Here is a 22328-nt window from a genome sequence, read left to right on the forward strand (position 1 = left end):
AAAATAAAACTCACTCTGAGTTTGTTCCTGTAAGTCCAACTTCCTTTCAGCTCTGATCTCCAGTCCCTCCCCTCTGCTCTCTGCACAGGTTGATAGGGTTACTGTCAGCATGGGTCAGATTCCCCATGGACTACTGTGGGAGGGGGTGGCTCAGATCTAGACTCATCCAGCTTGCTGCATGTCAGGTCTCCCACTCAGATCTTACATGTCTGTGTCTGATCCAGTGTGGGAGAGGGGTGTTCATCTCTCTGCGTTTGATGAGATGACCTCTAGATCTCAAGTTGGAGGCCGGGTGGAGCTGGGCAGGGCAATGCGGGTCTCTGCCTGGTCCTGGGACAGAGAAAATGACTCCGGTTGGCGTTTCCTCACCAGTGGTGGGCTCCTGTCCAGCTCTCCTCAATCTTCTCTCTTTACAGTCCTGGTTGTAGTATCTTGCTGACACATGTGATGTGTGGGATCAGCTGCTTTCTGCTGCCTCTTATCAGGAGAGCCCTGAGAATAGCAGTTGATCCTGCATCCCAGCAGCTCCAGTCTCAGGGTGGTGGGGGTTGCGGAGGAGAGCCCCGGGTGCATGAACCGAAGTCTCCCCTCAGACAGACTTTCACTCACCCACCAGCACATCCACTCATGCAGAGAGTCTTTATGGACACTCACTTTTGCGGTGATGCTCACAGTCCAACCTGTTCCGTCGCCATCTTGCTGAAGGTCATTATAGTCATCTTTTATCCCTGATAGCTCACACATGGGGGTTTGCCTTGTGCTGTCTTGGATTGAAATAAATAACAGAACCCATGAAGGAAGGCTTGAAGGTCTCCAGACACAGTCTGGTGTCCCTGAGATACCAAGAGTAGGGGACCCAAATCCCTTTGAATTGTGTCACATCCTAGCTGGAGAACAGGATTCCAGTATATATCATCCATGGCCTGGTCAGAGGTGTAAGTGTCCTTGTCCCTCTGAAGGTTTGAGGAAACAGTTCCAACACTGCTGGATGCATGGTGTTATGGGATGAGTGTTTGATTCACAGGTGGACCTCCATGGCTTTTCTTCATTGTTAGAACCATTTTTAAGTGTCACAGAGATGAAGACTGTGAGGTGTTTGACAAGACAGTTGCTTGTTTGTGGCATGGTGTCATGGATTTCACTAAATTTGCCTTTCAGTCACAAACATCCAATCACCTAGACACAGGAAAAGAAAACAGACAGAGAAAGCAGTGAGATACATGCCTGGCAGCTCTCCTGCTGCTCTATCTGGAGCATCTGTCTCTGGAAAGGTGGGGCGAACACTTCAGTCCCTATGGTCCCTGGGTGACTGTCAGGGAGAGCCCTTCTAGCACTGACATAGACACCAGCGTCTTCCTGTAAAACGCAGGCCTAATCATGCCTGTTGTGTCACCTGGCACTCACCTGAAGAGCCAGGGAAAAGCTTAGCCGTGTCAGGGTGCTCTATGGGGTGGGGTATATGTCCCCAGCATGGTGTCATTTTGGCTCTGTCTTTTTTTTGCCTAAAACTGGCTTCAGAATTGAAGGTCCCATGTAGAGTGAGACCCCACAGCATCCCCATTCTTAGAAAACCGAACGCTGCCCAGGGAGGCTGCCCACCTCTACCTCTCTGCTGTTTTGCTCAAGATACTTTCAGGGACTATGTCTCCATGCATGGGTCTGGGGTTCTTGGGAGCCTCACGTGGCACACTGTGGCTGGAAGGCTGGCCTAATGTACGTGTGGGCCCAAGGGGTGTCCGCATGTTCCTGGGCAAGCGTGTCACACTCTGGCTTAGAGACGGACCTAAACATGTGTGGTCTCAAGGGAGTTCATGCATCCTGTGCAAGCTAACAGCTGTCCCTTCTAATCCCCAGAGTGCCTACCGCATGTTTACAAACAACACATGTCTGAAGCACATGATCACCAAGGTCCGCAGGGACACCCACCACTTTGAGCGCTACCAGCACAACCGGGACCTCGTGGGATTCCTCAACATGTTTGCGAACAAACAGCTGGAACTGCCCAGGGGCTGGGAGATGAAGCATGACCACCAGGGCAAGGTAAGTCGGGACACTCATCTGTCCCTCCAAGGAGGCCCTGGGCTCTTGGTGGAGTAGAGCCTCCCCTCCCAACCATCGGAAATCGGGCAGGCAGGCTGTGACTGCACTCGGCTACTAGGTGATGTGTGCAGTGTGGAGGAGTAAGTCAGTGAAACACCCCTTCCCCTGCTAGTCTTCTACCTATCATCTCTTATCATCCCTGCTGACGAGAGAAAGACTTTGGGCCACAGCCTTCCTTCCCCTTCTGACATAGCTTGTGCTGAAGGTACTTGAATAAGAAGTTGTGGTACTGTTTGGAAGAAGGGACCTGAGGTCACTGGGTGACTGCAAACGTTGTGCTTTATGACTCCGTCTGGGTTTGGGCCTCTGTTTTAACTCGAGATCCTGATTTTGTTAGCACATTAAATAAGACTTGTTGGTTGATTAATTTATGATGAGATGTGTGACTGTGTCACCCAAGCCAGAGTCACCACCTCTGCACTACCCTTGTAGACAGATGGACCAAGACCTGGTTATACTCAGGAAGCTGTTATAGGAGCAGGAAGTTAGAATGAGAACACTAGTGCTCGTCTGTGGTGTCCTCAAGCTGGGATCTTGTTTTTATGTAACGTGTATGTAGCACCAACGGTGAGAGGAGTTGACAACTCTCCATATGTAGAAAGTCACCACAACTTGACAAGACAGAGCTGCTGTCACTGTTCACGGACAAGGAGCCTGGGTCCAGAGTGACCAGTGACTTGGCCAGCATCTCAGAGCTGGGTAGTGGCTGACCTGTGCCAGGAACCAGGTAGGCGAGTCCAGGGGCTTGTGTTAGTCTAAGATGCTCTGTCTAAGTGCTGAGTACCAGCCTCAGTTTCTCTGTCTGTAAAAAAGTCTTGGAATGTGTGACTTGAGGGGCAGAGAAGCTTAAAAAGGCATGATATTTAAAGTATTTAACCAACCCTGGGTCATTTGTTTAACAAATATTTCCTGACCCCCTGCCCAGCACAGAAAGGCGACCCCTTCATAGTCCTGCCATTGTTGGGAATGCAGCACCATGTCTTAGGGACAGGAGGCAGACAGACAAAGACTGTGTGTAGCACACCAGAACTGACTGACACTGTGATTTGAAATGAAGCAGGGGCTAGAGAAAGACAGGAATGAAGAAAGCGGGTAGGCAAGCCTGCAGATGAGGCCCCAGGGGAGCAAGCACAGGGTGGAGAAGGAGCAAGTCTGTCAGGGAGAGAGTCTTCCAGGTGAATGGAACATACAAAGGACTCGCTAAGTGCCCTCCTCCCAAAGTTCCCCAGCAGTAACTGCACAGCAGCCTCCCCACTGAGCTCAGCCTATCAACACCACCTGAGAGCCGGAGAGCTGCCACAGCAGTTGATACAAAGTGTGTGGATTCCAGTGCGTGGGAGGAGCCCCAAAACTTTCACTAAAACTGTGGACCTGAGTTTTGCAAATATTTTTCATAAGCCTCGAATTCCCAGCCCAGAGATGAGTAGCATGCAGGAGGTTTAGAAGAGATGAAAGAGAATGATTTGTGGTTATGTCCCTGGACCACAGATGAAATGCCATCAGATCAGGGTCAGATGGGCATGATCAGGACACGAAGAAGCAGAAACAGAAGCAGGGACACAAGGAGCATGTGTGGCTCGCTGGGGCTGAGTGTGGCTCAACAGCCTGGGAGCCTGGTGTCTGTAAACATCCCATGGAAGTGGGCGTACCGATGGTCCAAACAAGGGCTCGGGTATTAGGTGGACTCCCCAGTGTGGAGAGTGGTAACACCAGGAGTTCTCTCTGCTCCCAGTGCTGTCAAGACTCAACGGCCATGCTTGATGGAGAGCCACGGCCCGGGAAAACCACCCTGAGAGAGTGCTATGTGTGTGTCTGCTTGTGTGGAGACTGAACTTGAGCCAAGCCACAGTACCCTCCTGCCCCTCGTAGCTTGCCAGACACACTTCAGGAGTGTGAATCTGGAGCCCTGGGCCTTGAGAAAAGGTTAAATTATACTGAAGGCACTGTCTAGGAAGAGTTTCCAGGTGTTCTCACGAGCAAGTTCTGTCTCACAGCTTTCATAAACGTTCTGAGGGTTGGGTTGGACAGTGTAAACATGATCTCAACTGTGTCTGCAATATGACTCTCAGCAACACCTTATTCTCTGGGGATGTTTTGCCGATTTGGGGGTTACAACTTAGAGCTTGTGCTGTGCGGCCCCTAGGGACGCTGGTGAATGGCTCCTCAGTTTGCACTGGCTTTGCTTTCCCATTCTGCTTGGCACAAGAGCCTTGAAGGACTGCTGCCTGTGGATATGTGGGTTATGAGACAGACTCAAAGTGTGTCACTGCAGCCTGATCCCTCTGCATTGTGGGCTAAGACTTTAATAGGATCTTTAGCTAAGCTCGGCACCTTTACTAATGCAGGCTTATCTCCCTGTGGCCCTGTGTAAGTTCCTTCACAAGTGACTGGCTTTCAGAGAACCAAAATAACGTAGGAGCTGGCACAGGAGCTCATGCCTGTAATCCCAGTGCTCTAGGGAGGCTGAGGTAGAAGGATCATGAGACCAGCTTGGACCGCACTGCAAGACCCTATCACTTAAACAGATCACAGTAACTTACAGGAACATTTGGAAAGGCTAATGCTGGGTCTGTGTCTGACTGCGCCCTTCGTGAAGCCCCTCAAGAGTCCTGGCTCCCTTCTTCCAAACAGGCAGCTGATAGGTTTCTCCTTGGCCTAAAGTTCCTTTTGGGTTCCTTTTAGCCCTTTAAAATTTTTACTTTATTTTATTTTGTTTTTTTAAGAACGGGATCTCGCTATGCTACCCAGGCTGGAACACAGTGGCTATGCACAGGTGTGATCCCACTTCTGATTGGTAGAGTTTTGACCTGTACCCTTTACCACCTGGGCTTGCTCACCCCTCCTTAGGCAACCTAGGGGTCCCCTGCTGCTGAACTCAGTACAGACACCTGATTAGCATAGCACACTGCAGTCTCAATCTCCTGGGCTCAAGTGATGCTCCCACCTCAGCCTCCTGAGTAGCTGGGACTACAGGTACATACCACCGTGCCTGGCTAATTTTTAAAAATTCTTTTTTGTAGTGATGAGATCTCACCATGTTTCCCAGGTTGGTCTCAAGCTGCTGCTCAAGTTCTCCTCCCACTTCAGCCTCCCAAGTAGCTGGACTGTAGGCACACATCACTACACTTGCCTAATTTTTAAAAGTTTTTTTTTAGAGACGAGGTCCCACTGTTTCCCAGGCTGGCGTCAAACTCCTGGGCTCAAGTGATCCTCCTGCCTTGGCCTCCTGAGGAGCTGGGGACTACAAGTGTGTACCACGATACCTGGCTTCCCCCTTTTGAAAATGGGTTGCCTTGCCTCCAGAACATTTGAAGGGAGAAGACTGTTTTCCACGTGATACAGCATCAGGACCTTTAAGTATTCTGGGGCTATTTTCCCTCGGTGATGACTGACTTCCAGGCCGACATGGACCGGAACGTCCCTGTCCTCATCTGCCTGAGGGGAAATGACTGCTAAGTGGAGTGTTCCTGGGCTGAGCTCTTCAGACTCCTGAAATCCACCTGTCTCCTCAAGAGCAGCATCTCCCTTGTGTGTTTTCACTGGTCCGGTCATTCGACACACCTGGGAATGTCTGCCGCATGTGTGCCATCGTGCTAACAGTGACGAAGAGCGCTGCTAAGTGTGATGTTGCCTACAGGCCAGATCCAGGTTCACAGCCCTGAGATAGGTGCCATTTCCACCCACATGTCAAATAAGAGAAAACTGAGGCACATGATGAGCAAGTAAGTTGATGCAGGTCCCACAGTTAGGGAGAGACAGACCTGGATTTGGACCCACACAGGCCAGTGCAGGTTCATGCTCTTCCTGCTCTCCCAGGAAGCAGGCAAATGGGTGTCTTCTAGCAAGTCAGATGAAGGCAGGAGAGCTCACAGGGAGTGTTGGGGACTCCTGGTCAACAATGGGGTGGGCATTTTAGTATCCACACTTCACTGCAGTTGAGATGTGGACACAGGGCTCTGTATGAGCAGTAACTAAAGCATTTCGTCAGCTCAGGCTTCATGAGAATGACACGTATTAGTGAATGGATGGGTCCCGTTCTCGTGGGAAGTACACGATGATCTGTCAAGGGTGGACCATGGATTAATGCAGTGTCGCACCTTTCCCAGGACCCGCAGGCTCCTCAGCATGGCGGTTCAGTAGGGGGCTTGCTCACTACAGAGTCTGCTTCTGTTCTCCTGTTCATTGATGTTAGATGTATTCTTGGCCACTGTGGGGTGGTCTGAACTGGGAGGTCTGCTTCTGTCTCACCTCTTGTAACATCCCAAATGTTCTCTGTCTCTATGGGGAATGCTCTGTTGCTGCGGTGTCTCTGGCTGACTTGTTCTCTTGCTGGATTGTGAACTTCTATTCTGGTAATTGCGTTCTCCACCAGCCCTGGTTATGAAAGGAGGGTTTCAAAGCCATCTTTGAAAGCCAAGTAACTTAGAACTAGATTCAAAGTCAGATCCACAGGTTTACTGAAAGTCGGGCACTTGCTATGTAAGGCCATTGCCCCCTCCCTGCACCACGGCTATTTTACCTAGAATGCCTCTTCTTTGGATTATAAAAGAACATGTGCCTCGGACCTGGCACCTGTTATTAGGGGTATAACAAGCAAAGAACCCAGGTCAGACTTCCCTGTAGCAGTTAGTGAGAGTAGAACAACTTATTTCTGGCATGGGACACCTGGAAAGTTTTCACAGGAAAGGAAGGATTTGGGCTGAGCATTAGTTGATGGGTAGAATTTTGATAAAAAGAGATTTGGGGCTGGGTACAGTGGCTTACCCTGTAATCTCAGTGCTTTGGGAAGCCAAGGCAAGAGGATCGTTTGAGGCCAGTAGTTTGAGATCAGCCTGGCCAATATAGCAAAACCCTATGTCTACAAAAAAAAAATTTTTTTTTAAAAATTAGCCAGGTGTGGTGTGCACCTAGAGTCCCAGCTACTCAGGAGGCTGAGGCAAGAGGATTGCTTAAGCCCAAGAGATCAAGGCTGCAATGAACTGAGATCACCACTGCACTCCAGGCTAGGCGACAGAGTAAGACCCTTTCTCTAAAAAAATTTAAAAGAGATTGTGGAGAGGAAAAAACAGAAATGGGGAGGGCAAACGCCCAAATAAAGGCACAGAGACAGGAAGACAGCAGGAGATGTCTGGCTCCTGTGGAGATGTCAAGAGACCCGAGACCATGGAGTGAGGCCTGAGGAAGCTGCACTGCACAGTGGGACAATAGAGACAGTTGCAGGATGACGGGTCATGGGAAGATGTGACGGCGGTCATCTCTCAAGGTTATATAGTGGGCGTGTTGGGTTTATGTTCTAGAACAAGCTTTTTTAAAAAAAATTCTCTTTCAGATGTTAAATCTGGAAGGTTCCCCTGCCTCTTTGCTTTGTGCTCTCAAATGATATAAACACAGGGCGCTCTTCTCATATCATTCTGCTAGGGCCCAAGTTGATAAAATGAGAAACTTGGAGCCTTATGAGTGACATAGCACAAACTTCATGAGTTTTTCTTGTAAAATGGTAACCATCTTCTTAAATGAAATAACTTTTGCATCTTTTCTTGTGGTTCTCTACAAAGATCATATTCTATAATTCTAAACTGGCATCCATTTCTACAGTCAAGTTTTGTCACTCTGGGATGTTTGTGACATCGGGTGTCAGAATGGTACAAATACCCACCTTTGACAACCACAGAAAATGGCAGTTATGGTTTTGAGGGTATGTCTTAGAATAGAGCATATATTTGTCTGGTGGAAATTTCCACAGGCAGGCTGAGTTGACTTAAGGATTCTCATTTCGCCAGACCTATTAGTCTACGTCGCTATAGAAATTGTCCCCATGATGACCCAGACCCTAATTTCAATCCTGCATGAAACCGATGGCCACCGTTTACTGAATCAAGTTCTATTCAACTCAATGAGTCAAGTGCAGCTCAATGTTTTAAGGTCTCAGCCTAGCACATTGACTCATCCCAGCACTTTAGCAGGCTGAGGTGGGAGATTGCTCGAGGCCAGGAGTTTAAGACAGCCTGGGCAACACCTCTACAAAAAACTTAAAAACTTAAAAAAAAATTGTAGATCTCAAGTCAATTCTAAATATCTCTTAGTAGGATAAGTGCTATATTTTGAAAAGTTGTCTATTTGACCACTACATGTGTTACTTTTGTGACTCATCTCTTTAATTGCTGTGAGACAACTAATACCTCTTTTTGGCTGTTATCTGATTTAATTACCTCGAGTTATGCAACAATCCAGGTGGAGATGGAATTAAACTCTAAATTTACAGATAGCACGTTGTTTTTTAGGATCTCTTGCCTATTTTTAAGGGGTAAAAAGATGTTAGATTAAAAAATAACCCACAAATAAGTGTAGTAGAAATAAGTGGCAAAAGCAAAGTGTTTCTGAGGCTACGCACCTCTTTGAATCAGAGGATAGAGCAGAGGTTGGTTTTGTGGATGTATTTCTGAGTAAATTGCTAGACTCATGGAATCTTGAAGGAATTGTCCAAGAATGGGGACAGTCTTTACCTTTTCTTCTTAAGCCATTATCCTCATGACCTGCATGGATCTTTTTTTAAACAGGAAATATTATTTTAAAATACCAACATATGTTGGTTTTGAGAGCTCTATTCCCATTTTCTACCACAATGTGCTGGGAGATGTTTAACTGCTGGCTCTCCAAGGAGGTGGATAGGAGTGCCTATCTGTAGTATTGGCCAATTCCATGGTGTAAATTCTCCCACTAGCGCCAGTTGTGTGCTGTCATCATCACCTTGACCAACTCACAGACTCCTTAAGCATTCATAATCGGTCCTTACATGCCAGTTCAAACCATGCCTAGAATACCGCCAGCTCCCTTTACACATCTAATGCCTAAGCACGGTCACTCCCAGCACACACAGATACCACCCCCTTAGCTAATACTTTACATGAGAGTGTTGCATTCATGTCGCGTGTCCATACCTACTGACCAGCTGCTCCTAGAACTCTAGCCCAAGTGCAAGTGACCCTTATTTTCATTCCTAACAACCTTAGAGCTGCAATAATAGCCGTTTAACAAAATAATACTCTTTGATGTTTTTTGTAACCAATAAGATGTAATGAAATATTTGGGATAACTCGTTCTTTCAACGAACCAAGTTAGCATGACAATTTTTTACTTAGAATAAACAGTATCATTGAGCTCTTTTTATCTCTACTATTTGTGGGACCAGGTGTGGTGGCTCACATCTGTAGTCCCAGCTACTCAGGAGGCCAAGGCAGAGGATTGATTGAGACCAGGGGTTCAAGGCTGCAGTAACCCATGATTGCGCCACTGCACTCCACCCTGGGCGACAGAGCTAGATCCTGTCTTTTAAAACAAACAAACAAAAACTATTTGTGACAAACTCTTTCTAAGGTATAATGTGGAGAAATAATAATAATAAGTTATTATTTATTGTTTATTCCTTACAACTGGGGGAATATTGAGAGAGGGAGTGGGGAGCTGAGAAGAGATACACATTTTGGAGGAAGAGAATGGGTGAGTAAATACAATCTTTATCAAAATTAAGATAAATTACAAACAACCTTTTTTTGAGCATCCTAAGATTTTGTAGGATAAAGAAACCAGAACTTAGAGTGGATACAATATGCAGTGCTTCTGACGTATTCGTTGTTCTTTCATTGTTTTCCTAGTTCCTTAGAGAAAGAGCAGAGGAGGTTGGGTGTTCTGTCTTTCTGTAGCATAGGTTCAAGCACTTTTTGTTTTATTCTGTTTACATGGCCTTTTAATATGTATTCCTGGTTGGGTAAAATGTTAACTGGAAACAATTTCAAACTTCTTTAACTTAGATCTGTTGAGTCTGAGGTTGGTATTTCTTCACAAATACAGATGGCTTTTTCTTTTCTTAAAATAATAGAAGTTTTTAAAAAAGAAAGAAAAAAAGAATTGTGTAAAGAGAGCAGTGTATTTTGGTTGGCCTTGCTGAATACCACTTGGCTCCAGCCAGCCCACATTTCCCAACTCCAACAGTGCCCCGAAGCAGGGACGGGAGGACATTTTCGGTGTGAGATTTGAGTCTGTGTATCTGCATTCCTCTCAGTTTTGAGTTGTTAGTCCCAGCTGGCCCAGCACCTAAGGTTTGAGCATATTTCCCTATTGAAACTGAACAGCAAGGAGTCAGGATTGTCAACATTTGCCCTTCTGGTTACTGGCGTGCAAGGATCTGTTTCCACACAATTGCTTTTTTTGTATCTGTGTTCTCAACATACAAGGGGGACCCTAGAAAGACTGGAATTTATTTATAAAAACTTGCATATTTATTTTTACGTGTTTAAACTTCAGTCACCTTCAACGTACTTTCCATTTGGTGCAGTACATCTGTCAAGATAATTTTCTCACTGCTCACAACAGTTTTTGAACGCATCCATTTTGATGCCTTTTAATGCTTCTGCCATTTTTGTTTTACCTATTCCACATTGGCAAAATGTTTCCCCTTGAGGGCTTTTTTCATTCAGGGGGAAAAATGTTGCTCAGGGCAAGATCAGGTGATTAGGGAGGGTGGGGCATGAGGGATCATGCTGCTTGGGGTCAAAAATTGCTTTACACTCGGTGCGATGTGAGCAGTTGTGCTTGTATATCACTCATCCTGAAATGGGCAAACACGTTGGAAGAATCTCCAAAAGAAATTCACTGAAGCTGATTGCAGCCTCTCACAACAATGCTAACTGGTACACTGATGCCGATGGGCTCCTAGAACATTTAGCTGGGGGGGAGCCTGTACTACAAGGGTCCTACCCTCCAAAAGATATTTCCAGTTTTTTGGGTCCCCACCTTGTATGCTTTCCAGACAGTATAACTATCACAGGTAACTATCACAGTAATTGCAGGCTGCTTGAAAATTGTGTCATAAAACTGACCCACATTTTTATAAGTTACCAGGTCAGTTTCCCTGCTGACTTGAGCCAGTCAGTGTGTCCTGAGGGAGTGACCCATTTCCTTGACATGATGGGTGCGAGCCTCACAGATACAGATGCTAGCCCAGAATTTGCACAGGAAGATTCTGTGCTCACCTCTTTGTTTTAGTAAAATCTACTGTTCAGAAGTTGGCAGTGACTTGAGCAACTCCTTTCACCTGGACAAAGCCCTCATTGAGGCTGTCTGAGGTCCCCCCATGGCCAGAGCAGGGCAGTAGTGCATGCCAGAAGTGGTGTCTTGGGTGCCCTGCTTCAGATTAGTGGCAGGGAAGGTTGTGCAGGCGTGGACGCAGTGGTCTGGTTTGGCCACTCGGGGTGTTGGACTGTGGTGAAACTTGTGTGTGGGCAGCCATGTTGCCCCACGTTCCTCACGGCCTCTCCAAGATCCCATCTGCTGAGTGTGAAGCCAGTGAGGATCGGTGGGCAGAAAGCAGCGTGGACGACAGGGAAGGTACAGGGGGAGAAGAGAGCAGGGAGGGAGCATAGCTCCGTGGGCTTGGGGTCTGCTGGAAGCATGTTCAGATCCTGGTTTTGTAAGTGCCCAACTTCATGTTTCCTTAATGTGGAATTGTTACCCAACCGTGTCAAAGGTGAGTGATTATGAGGTCCTGTTATTTATCAAATAGCGGCCATCTCTACGCATAATGGTGGTCTTGGCATTACCTTAAAGATCCTGTTTCCTTTGCAGCTGGAGACCTCATCCTCAGCGAGGATGAAATCTGGTATATTGTGAAACCCAGGCACAGCATCGCACACAAGAGCTGGCCATCCAGGGTTTGTTAGGTCACCATTTGTGCAAGAGCCCACCTCATCTGTCCTACATCTGCGGTCCTATGTGGCTGGAGCTCCTTCATGAACCCTTGTTTCAGAAAGCAGGATAGGTGCAGGACAGAGGAGGGACTCCTTCCCCTTAAAGAGTTCCCAGAAGTGCCCTGTTTTCCATCTCTCTGGCCAGAGCTTAGTCTCGGCTACACACACTCGTGAAAATGGGAAAGCATTGTTGCACTGTTTGCTGTGTCTTTGGAGCCCTTGGAGGGGCTGCAGCAAGGAGCGTCAGGGTCCTCAGGAAAATGTCTAGAAGGGAAGCCATCGTCAGTGATGCTAGTAGTAACTCACGTTGGAGGGGTCACAGACATATGCTCAGAAATGTATAGGAACTGTTTTCCTCTGGCCTTCCCTTAATACAGCTGTCATCATCCCACTGATCAGAAAAGAAACTGAGGTCGAAGATGCCAGGCAGTTTGCCCATGGCCCCATTACTCGTAGCAGCAGAGCTGGAGCTCAGAGCCAGCGTGCCTCCTCCAGACCCCGAGCGTGTCAGCATCACTTTGCCCATGGCTCGTGCATTTAACCTGCTGCTTTATTCATATCTGTGGTGGGATCTTAAAGACTTTATACTGTTTTGGGATTTATGGTCATTAGCTTCCTACTCCTTTCACCTAACACACACACACACACACACACACACACACACACTCTCACACACTCACAGAATCCTCATACACATATACCCCTCCTTTGTTTTCTTCAAATCTTTAAGAATTCCTGTGCTTATGTAAAAGATTGTGGGTTTTTTTGAGGAGGGTCGAGTTGGGGTTTTACCCTGTTACTTAGACTGGAGGGCAGTAGTGCAATCATGGCTCAGCACAGCCTCAACCTCCTGGGATCAGGTGATCCTTCCACCTCAGCCTCCCAAGTAGCTGGTTTTACAGGCACATGCCACCATGCCTAGCTAATTTTTAAATTTTGTGTAGAGATGATGTCTCGCAATGTTGCCCAGGTGGTCTTGAACTCCTGGGCTTAAGGAATCCTACTGCCTCAGCCTCCCAAAGTACTGGAATTACAGGTGTGAGGCACCACGTCTGGTCAAGAACGTGTTTTTAATATTTGGTTGGTTAATTGTGAGTTGTCTCCTTGTGTCTTGATTAGCAATCTGTATGTTAGAGTTTTGGTAATTTGTCATTTTCTGAGCACCCTTTCTCCTAGGCACAGCCCTAAAAGCTATTGGGGATAACAGAGTGATCCAGGCAGAGTTCTAGCTCAAAGCACTTGTGATCTAATACCAGTTAGGCTATGACACCACATGCAGATCACATTGGGCCTGGATGTAGACACCTATGTGTCCTTACAATTATAAGTGCGTGATGGTCCTCTGACAGCCAACCAACCCTTCAGAACATTCCTAAGGTATTAGGTAGAGAGACACTTCTATTTTAGTACTCTTTTGTGTTTTTCCCTCAAACAGTGTGGTTTCTATTATTGTGTCTATAGATTGACTCGAATATCTATTTAAAAGCAGGAATTAAACATGTCCATTTGTAAGAAAAAAGTTAATGTCTATTTTATGACATTTTGAATAGTGGCAGAAATAATGGGCAAGTGCATCAGAAGTAGGGACCAGGATCCGTTTGGGCCAGAGCCTGTCAGTACAGTCTGCATAGGTTTTAGCAATGGTGAGCTTTCTACAAGGTCTGTGAGAGGAAAGATGTTTCCCCCACGAGGGAAGAAGTGGAAGTGTGACCCAGGGTGAGAGGCTGATGGCAAAATCTCACAACTGCCATTTCATTTTGTCTTTGTACCTGGAAATTGGGCATTAAGGAACTGCAAAGATTCCTGTTCTGTCTGTTTTTCTACTTTGTTTTTTAGTGCATTCGTTGTTTAATTTTAGAATGATTTCTTTATAAAGAAGTAAAAAAAATTATGTCTGGTACCTGCCTATGAATTATGTTGCCCCATTTCCGGTTTATGTACTTGTAGAAACATTTTATTCCATAGTGGGAAGGTGATTCTTTTTTTTTTTTTAATGGGCATCGCACACCCTCTGCCTCTGGGACTCGCCTAGATGTATTCCTCCCTCGTCTTTAAGGTGCTTTGTTAACTGAGCTCCATCAGTTTGAAAAGTCACTTCTTTTTTCTTAGGTTATTTGGCATACATCGCGTGCATGCCAAATATGATATTGAATTAAAGGTGCCAAGTCTCTTGGTTCTCCTAAGAGGTCCTTTTATCTTTGATGACCTCATTAACTTTATCTAATCATTAAAAAACCGTTTGCCTTGAGTGAATTTTACTTTGAAATGTAACATTTGTCCCCTAATAATAAGTAGCACTTGTGTAGTTTTAGATAAAAAAATAGACCCCAAAAATGCTTTTCTACATTGTTTTCAATCTTTACTGCAGCAGTGAGGTAAACGGTTCATGTTCATTCACAATCATGTTATCAGGGATTCTGCAGTAAACATGACAGATGTGGTTTCCACCTTTCCAAGACATTATGGAGGATACATGTTTATTACAAATGAGGGAGATTTTTTTAAGAGAATCCATAGCTCAGAAAGCGTAAATGACTTGCCCATGTCATGGTCGGTGTGTGATGAGTTTGTATGAGTGTGTAATGGGTCCCTAAACTGGAAAGGCAGGTAGGAAGGACATTTTTTAAGAGTTGTAAAAAAGCTGACCACAGAGGTGGGATGTTTTTCCTGTGGACAATGGGTAACCATTTGAGGCTCTGGACTGGGGTGGTGATGTCATCCAAGTATTTAGAAATAATTTTCTTATAGTAAGGAGCCATTTAATGCAACAGTACCCAACCATTTTGGCACCAGGGACAGGTTTTGTGGAAGACAATTTTCCCATGGACCTGGGATGGGGGGAATGTGCAGTCAAACCTCCAGGCTAATTTAATCTGTATTTGTAGCCACTCTCCAGCGCTAGTGTCACCACTTCAGCTCCACTTCAGGTCGTCAGGTATTAGATTCTCATAAGGAGCACACAACCTAGATCCCTCGTGTGTACAGTTCACAATAGGGTTCATGCTCCTATGAGAATCTAATGCCACACTAATCTGACAGCGGACACAGCATAGGTGGTGATATGAGCCATGGGGAGCAGCTGTAAATACAGATGGAGCTTTGCGCACTCTGCTGCTGCTAGCAGCCCTTTCCTAAGAGGTCACAGCCCCAGGGCTGCGCCTAGGGCTTTCTTACCAGGCTATGCCTGTGATGAAGGCTCTTTGAGCATTTTCTAGAGTCAAGCATGACATTCCTTCCTGCTGTCTTCCTTGTGGAGCTAACCCCACATGACTTTCTCTGTTCTGGTCTATCCCAAGGGGGTCAGGGGAAGTCCGCTAAAGACAGATAGCTGTAGGAGTATGGAGTAAGGGTCATGACTCCTAAGTGGGTCTCTTCCTCCCTGTGTGAGGTTCTGGGTCACCAAGGCACAGGCGGCGCACTGACATTGGCTCGTGGCTTGTGTCCTAGGCATTCTTTGTCGACCACAACTCCCGCACCACCACCTTCATTGACCCCCGGCTTCCCCTCCAGAGCAGCCGGCCCACGAGCGCCCTGGTCCACCGGCAGCACCTGACCAGACAGCGCAGCCACAGCGCGGGGGAGGTGAGTCACTGACCTGCTGACCGGTAGAACCTTCTGGGACGTGGTGGTTTGTGGATTGGGGCTGGTTTTGTATTATTTTCGTTTTGTTTTTCAAGTTTGGATTAGAGACTGTTACATGGAGACTGAAAAGCTTTGGCTTCTCTGGAAATACATATAGTCTGAATTACAAATTTAAAAGGTGGAGCGGACATATGAAGAAAGATTGGAGAAATTAAAGATTCTTTATTTTTTTTAGCCCATAAAAGCAGGAGTGGGAATTGATATTGTGCTAAAACGTTCAAGGATGATAAGCCCTTTTGCCCCCTCAGTGACAGCCTCATAGGAGGAGTACATGTCCCTTTTAGTGGGTAAGATGTGGTTAACTATAGGGAAGAATTTCTTAAGCGATGCTTTTCTGGATTACTTGAAAATATTTATCCAAGGCTAGTGGGATCCTGACTAATAGTCTTTAAAATTAGGGACCATCTGAGAGCTGATCTGTGACTCTTGGTGCCTGAGAAAATGGGCTGGACTAACTTCCAGCACTCTTCTGTGCCCTGCCTCGCCCTGCAGTGGCCCCTAGTGACCACACGGGGGCCTCCAATACCCTTGCCAGAAAAACAGCTCTGGTTTCATTTGCTTCTTTTGCTGCTTAAATACATTGAAGGAATGTTTTAGGCCGCATTTTCTTCTCCTTAATACGAGCTTGGGATTCAGGTGTGGATCATTGCTTGCCGCACATTGTTTCTAAAAGTGCCCTTAGACAAGTGGCTTGAAGTTCTTTGCCTGCAGGCCTTTTCCAGTCTATGTGCAGATTGTATTTTCAACATTATTGTAGGGCAGTTATTTCTGTAGCCTCTGCCATAAGAAAAAACTACAAATGCAACAAATAACCGGATTTGATTCATCAAAATTCCATATCCCCTGTGACTTACATACCTGCTCTAATACATCACGTGTTTGCTGCCTGTGAGTGTAAACACAGAGAAACACACACAAAAGCACACATGTGGGATATATAGATATACTGCAGGATGAGACATGTGCAGAAACATGTGAGTGCTTGGTGAATCTTGACCTTGCTGTCACGCAGCCATTCGTGGTAAACAGTGATGTCGGCAGACTCCATCCTAAGAGCAGGATAGCCTCTCACCTTTGGACCTACTGTGCGATCACGTAGCATGCTCAGAGCTCCGCCTGTCTTTGTCCTGCAGCCAACCAGGTCCTTCCACCACTGTCTTGTCATGATATCACCATGTGAATCTGGCTGTCTAGTGGCGACCATTGACCTAGGAAATCATGCATGAGGTGAAGGGCTGTCCCCATTCTTCCTTTCAACCCCTCCGCCCTAAAAATTGAACTATTCTAGTAGTCTGTGATGGGAGAGGGGCCTGAGGGAGACGTGAGATGGACATAGCAATGAACAGAGACTGCTCCAACCAGATCCTCTGTCCAGCCTTTTCCCAGGAAGATCATGCAGACCTGGCCACAGAGCATGACACCTGCAGTGCTGCCCACAGAGTGCTGGCCATGGCTGCTGGTCCCATGTTCAGATGTGAGGTTCCAGGAGAAAGACCTTTGACTTTTCTAGGAATTGAGGACATTTGGCAGCATACTACCAGGAGATAACGTTGGTGTGTTGAAATGATAAGTTCTCTGACTGACAGACAGAAGTGTAGTGAATGATCGAATCTCCCCAGAAAGTGGGTGAAATTATTCCTCAAGGCCAGTCACTCAAGAGAAACAGGTGAGGAAACTTCCAGACTCAGACACAAGTCTTCCCAGCCACCATCTCACACTTGTACAGCAAATATCCCATAGGAACTCTGGGATCTCTTCCATCTATCGAGTTGCCTTCTACCACGTAGAGACATAGCAGCTGGTGCTGTGAGGGTACAACTAAACACCACATTTTGTGCATCCTCAACAGGAAAAGAGAATATGAACCTGTATTCCAGGTGAACAGAATCATGAGTGAAAATGCTTTGTCAACTGCTTTTTAGGCGTTAAGAAAGACAAGTATACTTTAATAACTTTTTATTTATTTATTTATTTTTGAGTTGGAGTCTCACTCTGTCACCCAGACTGGAATACAGTGGCCGGGAGCTTCGATCTGCTGGGTTCCGGCGATCCTTCCGCCTCAGCCTTCCAAGTAACTGGAACTACAGTCGTGCACTACCACGCTCGGCTATTAAATTTTTTTAAAATTTATTGTAGAGATGAGGTCTCGCCAAGTTGCCCAGGCGGGTCTCGAACCCACGGGCCCAGGCAATCCACTCACCTTGGCCTTCCAAAGCACTGGGATTACAGGCTGAGCCACCAAGCCCGGCATAATAACCTTTTTAGATATTTTCTTTTTAATAATTCCTTTCCAGTTTTATAGAGGTATAGTTTACACAAGATAGGAACTCTTCACAATGGCAGCTGCTTTAGAAACACACGCTCGTGGCAAGGGAACTCGGGGAAGGTTGCATGTAACTTGGTCCTTGGAACGAAAGGCTTTGTTGAGGAACTGCCAGACGACACTGTGAAGAACGAGCAAGGGCAGACTCAAAGGACAAGCAAGCCGCGGCGGGGGGACGGGGGAGGATGTTTCTAGCCTTTAGAAAAGAGCCTTTAGAAAAATCTTTAGCAAACACTCAACTGAGGCAGGATGGTGGAAGGGCTGAAGAGGGCTGTAGGTGGGAACAGACACTCTGTCTTCAAGTCCCAGGTCATGAATCCAGGGCAGATGTTCTTGTGCCTTGCTCTTTTATCCTCTTATTCTGCTGTTCTGCTGTTGTCTTGAAAATCTTCTGAAAGTGGGGGAAATGCCAAGAAAAAGCTAAAGCAACGTCAGAGTTTCCTGGTAAGAATGTTAGTGGGCGTTTGCGGTTCTCTGTTTGTGTGTATGCGTTTCTAAATCTATACCAGGTCCATGAGTAATTCAGGTCAGGGCAGCCCTATTTAGCACCTCCACACCTGCTCCCATTACCGTCTGGTGTGGGAGGCTGAAACCAGAAAGAGCGGTTGTGCTGGGTGTTCTAACAGGCATGGAAAATTGCTCTTAAGGAGACAATGGCTCATGGAGCCCCACATGGAGACTGCTGAGCTCCGCCCCTCCTCTGCTGAGCCAGGGAATGCCCAGCCTGCCCGGGAAGAAGAACGCGTATCCCAGCACTGCTCCTGGGACGTTTTGTGCCACTCTACTCTTCCCTTGGACTGAATTGTCACCGATTGTGTCTGTCAGTGCAGAAGTCATTTCTGATGGACAGGTCTGCTGTTTCACTGCTGCAGCCTCAATAGTTATAAGTAGACTGAATGACTGCTGTGCCACTTGGGAAACAGTCATGGCCCCAGCCCCTCAAGGATATGGACACCTCAATCCTTTCCCCCAAAAGCCCTGCCTCAGCCCCACAACTGGTGTCTGCTCTGGTCATGCTCACTGTTAGATTGTTGGAACAACTTGGCTGGCGGAGCTAACCTGGAGCACTCTAGCTCTTGGTGCAGATCATGAATGATGCTTGCTTTTTCAGGTAGGAGAAGATTCTCGACATACAGGACCACCAGTTCTTCCCAGGCCATCCAGCACATTCAACACAGTCAGTAGGCCGCAGTACCAGGACATGGTTCCAGTGGGTATGTCAACTTTCCAGGAATTTCCATCTGTGCCTTCATACCTTTGCATGTGCCATGCATGCTATGTTGATATATTCCTGTGCTGATACTTGCGTGCTACTTTTTGCCCTGTGTTAAGAAATTACTGTGTTATACTTAAGAAATGTATAACAAAATACTAGACACTTGAGTCTCAAAGGGCTTCTGTCTTATGAAACCCTATAGGATGAGATTTGTTAAATTTTACTCTACCTCTCCTAAGTAGAGGTAGTATATTAGATTTTTGAAGTTAAGTAAAAATAACCTATCCCGATGATATATTATGCAATCATTATCAATTAAGAATTTGGACAGCGCATACTTAGTATATATTTAAGGCTTGGGGCAGAATTTAAATAGTGTGAGAATCTGTAGTAGCCTCATAAGATAAACAAGCAATCCTGGCACATTCCTAAGGGTTTTTGTAACAAACAAAAGGCAATGAGGGCCTCCAAAATAGTAGAATAAAAGTGAATGAATATGGGCATATAAATCAATTTGAGCTGTTATTAAAACAGTGAGGTTGAAGTAGACAATTATTCTTAAGCCTGGAGCCCCTGGGAAGATGGAGCAGATGGAAGGAGGCCCCATGGGCTCCCTGTCCTGCCTTCTTAGAGCAACTTTCCATTGGTCTGTTTCTGCTTTAAGGTTTTTTCTAAACAACTACAAAAAACTTTATCATGAAATGCAATGTAATGCCCGTGACCTAAGGAAATTTGACAACCACTGGATAAGAAGAAATCTAGGGTTGAAGTCTAGCAGCCCATTTTTTTTATGTCATTACTGATATGATTCTAAATACTGCACATGGAATTTTATAGTATCATAAAATTGTTACTTTAAAGTTATCTGGATTCTGATCTTGGCTGGAATCTAGACCCCAATTCAATTATTAAAGTGTTGCGTTATTCATATATAACAAAATGTGCACTTAGGGACACTTTGAGTTGACAATGGGATTCTATTTTAGCATATATTCTTAAATAAATATGTAAAATTTTAAAAAATTGTATTCACATTCAGCTAACATGTATGAATAGATGACAGTAAGCTGCAGCTAAAATGTGAAATGGCAGATGTCTTCAGAATGATGCTTCTTCTCTGTTATCATTTGTTACTTGAAGAAAGGCAAGCATCTTGGTCATATCTCATACCAGGATCTCTGACACTGGAGAATACAGACACTCAGTCTTAGTTCTGTAAGGTGAATATATTTATACCTAAGACTTCATCTTAAGTAAACAAGTTCATGTTATTGACAAAGGAAGCATTAAGAAAGCCCTTAGTACATTTTAATTAATTACATGTAAATTTCTCTAGCCAGCCTTAACTAGGATATAGATTTTTTAATGTATTTTGTACACAATAACAATGTGTACAATATTTAAATACATTTTGATGACAATGATGATCGTTCTGTGGCTATTGGTGTTGTTGGACTGATAAAGAGTTCTGTGTGGCTTAATGGTGTTTATTTTCACGTAGAGTTTGGGAAGGATTTGTCCTCTGCATTGTGGTCTTTGCAGTTGCTGACAACTATTGCATTTTGGGGGCTCTAGTTCTCTTTACCCTGCTGGCTGACTGATAATTAGTTGGAAGTTTTTCATGTCTGACTGTTGTCACTTCTATGAGGTTGATTTTGGTCAACTGAAAGTGTTTAAGATATAGAATCTTGTTGGTGATCTCATCTTGCCATTTGATAATAAATGTGACTCATGAAATGAGTTTAATAAGCCACACCTAACAAATCTAAGTCCAAAAATCATATAACAGGTTAGATACAGATTGGTGGTGATGAGGATGTGGCTTCAAACTAGGACACCGAGTATGAGGAATATTAACCAGGAAAATAGATTGTTAAAGCTTGGATTGATATAAAACTAATAACAGATTTTTAAAACATGGTTGTCATTTCTGATTTTTTTCAGCTTACAATGACAAGATTGTTGCATTTCTGCGTCAACCCAATATCTTTGAAATTCTACAGGAGCGTCAACCCGATCTCACCAGGAATCATTCACTCAGGTAACCATAACACTGGTATTTGGTTCAAGTTGCACAAGCCCAGTCATTAAATCTTAGTAACACTGATGATTGTTTTGGATATTCACTCTCTTTCTGGCATCCTTTGCATAGGCATCCTGTACATAAATATTTTATGTCATCATCATTATCACCAGGTCACTGTGATGCTGGAGTCTCTCTACTGAGTATGAGTTGAATAAGACCAACTAAACAGTCTAGAGCCCTCTTTAAATAATAAATATGCCATTGAAACAAAAATATAAGCCAGGAGTTTATCCTAGATATGCAGATTCTAATGAAAATAATAAGATACTAACATTTTTGAGTGCAGCTTAAGTAAACAAAAATAGCATAGAGTTTATTGATTTGAGATTTGTAAAGTCCTAGACTTGATAGTCACATTTTTTCATTTAAGAAAAAGTAGAATTTAAGTAGGGAATATGATCCTCTCTAAAGTTCAGCATTCCCCTGCATGAACCCTCTCTCTCAAATACCCTTCAAGGCATCGTGCCTCAAACCCAGTTTTACTTTCCTAATACATGCTGTTCCTCTTCCCTGGCAAGCTTTTCTTAAGAAAAGATTTTTCTTTAAAACCCAGCACAAGCTTTCCCTCCTTCAACTCTTTCAGCTGTACTGTGGACTCTCATAATCTTGGCTAGTATTTGTAATTCTCAGGGTGCCGCCATCAGCAGGGATGGAAAAGGGAGAATTTCTGCAGAAAATCCTACTTAACCCAAAGTCTAGCTGGTCTCTTTTTCACCTATTCTGGGAGAAGTAGATTTGCCCAGCGGGTTCATCCTGGCCCATAGCTGTGACCCTCAAATACCCATTCACTTGGTTATGCCAAGCTGTTTTCATCAGGATCACCTGAGGAGCTTCATAAACTACAAAACGCCAAGTCTCATCTCCCTCAACTCCTCTCTCTTTGAATTCACACCCCCTATCTTCCCATGCCCTGCCCAGGAATTTAATTCAAGAGGTCTGGGGTAGAGTCTAAGCACTACGTTTTTAAACCTCTCCATATAATTCTGATGGCATAACCGGTTGCAGTAACCTTTGGTCTAGACACGAATATGATGGTTAATTGTGTAATGCATCAGACTGTCCTTTGTACTTTCTTGACTACTTTTGTGCTTTAGTTTGACATTTCAATCCTTTATTTTCTAATTAGATTAAAAGAGCCTGGCAAACAGGGTCTTATTCAACTCATCATTACTTTCCCTCCTTACTACTCCAATAGCTGGAATAGCACTTTGCACAGAG

General features: G+C 45.1%; 1 protein-coding gene across 1 annotated transcript in view; it reads left to right on the plus strand.

The window, feature by feature from the left end:
* The window catches only part of LOC103256500 (E3 ubiquitin-protein ligase HECW2-like), a gene marked incomplete at its 3' end in the record, with an annotated part of 68241 nt that extends 47176 nt beyond the window's left edge, over positions 1 to 21065 (plus strand). The window contains exons 13-16 of the mRNA XM_021710551.1: positions 1855 to 2040; positions 15291 to 15425; positions 18920 to 19022; positions 20969 to 21065. Coding sequence (XP_021566226.1) covers positions 1855 to 2040; positions 15291 to 15425; positions 18920 to 19022; positions 20969 to 21065 — 521 coding nt within the window. The remainder of the gene's footprint in view (positions 1 to 1854; positions 2041 to 15290; positions 15426 to 18919; positions 19023 to 20968) is intronic.
* Between the last annotated feature and the right edge of the window lie 1263 nt (positions 21066 to 22328).

Source organism: Carlito syrichta, unplaced genomic scaffold (assembly GCF_000164805.1).
Source record: "Carlito syrichta isolate Samal-C Ts95f unplaced genomic scaffold, Tarsius_syrichta-2.0.1 Scaffold289749, whole genome shotgun sequence".
NCBI lineage: Eukaryota > Metazoa > Chordata > Mammalia > Primates > Tarsiidae > Carlito > Carlito syrichta.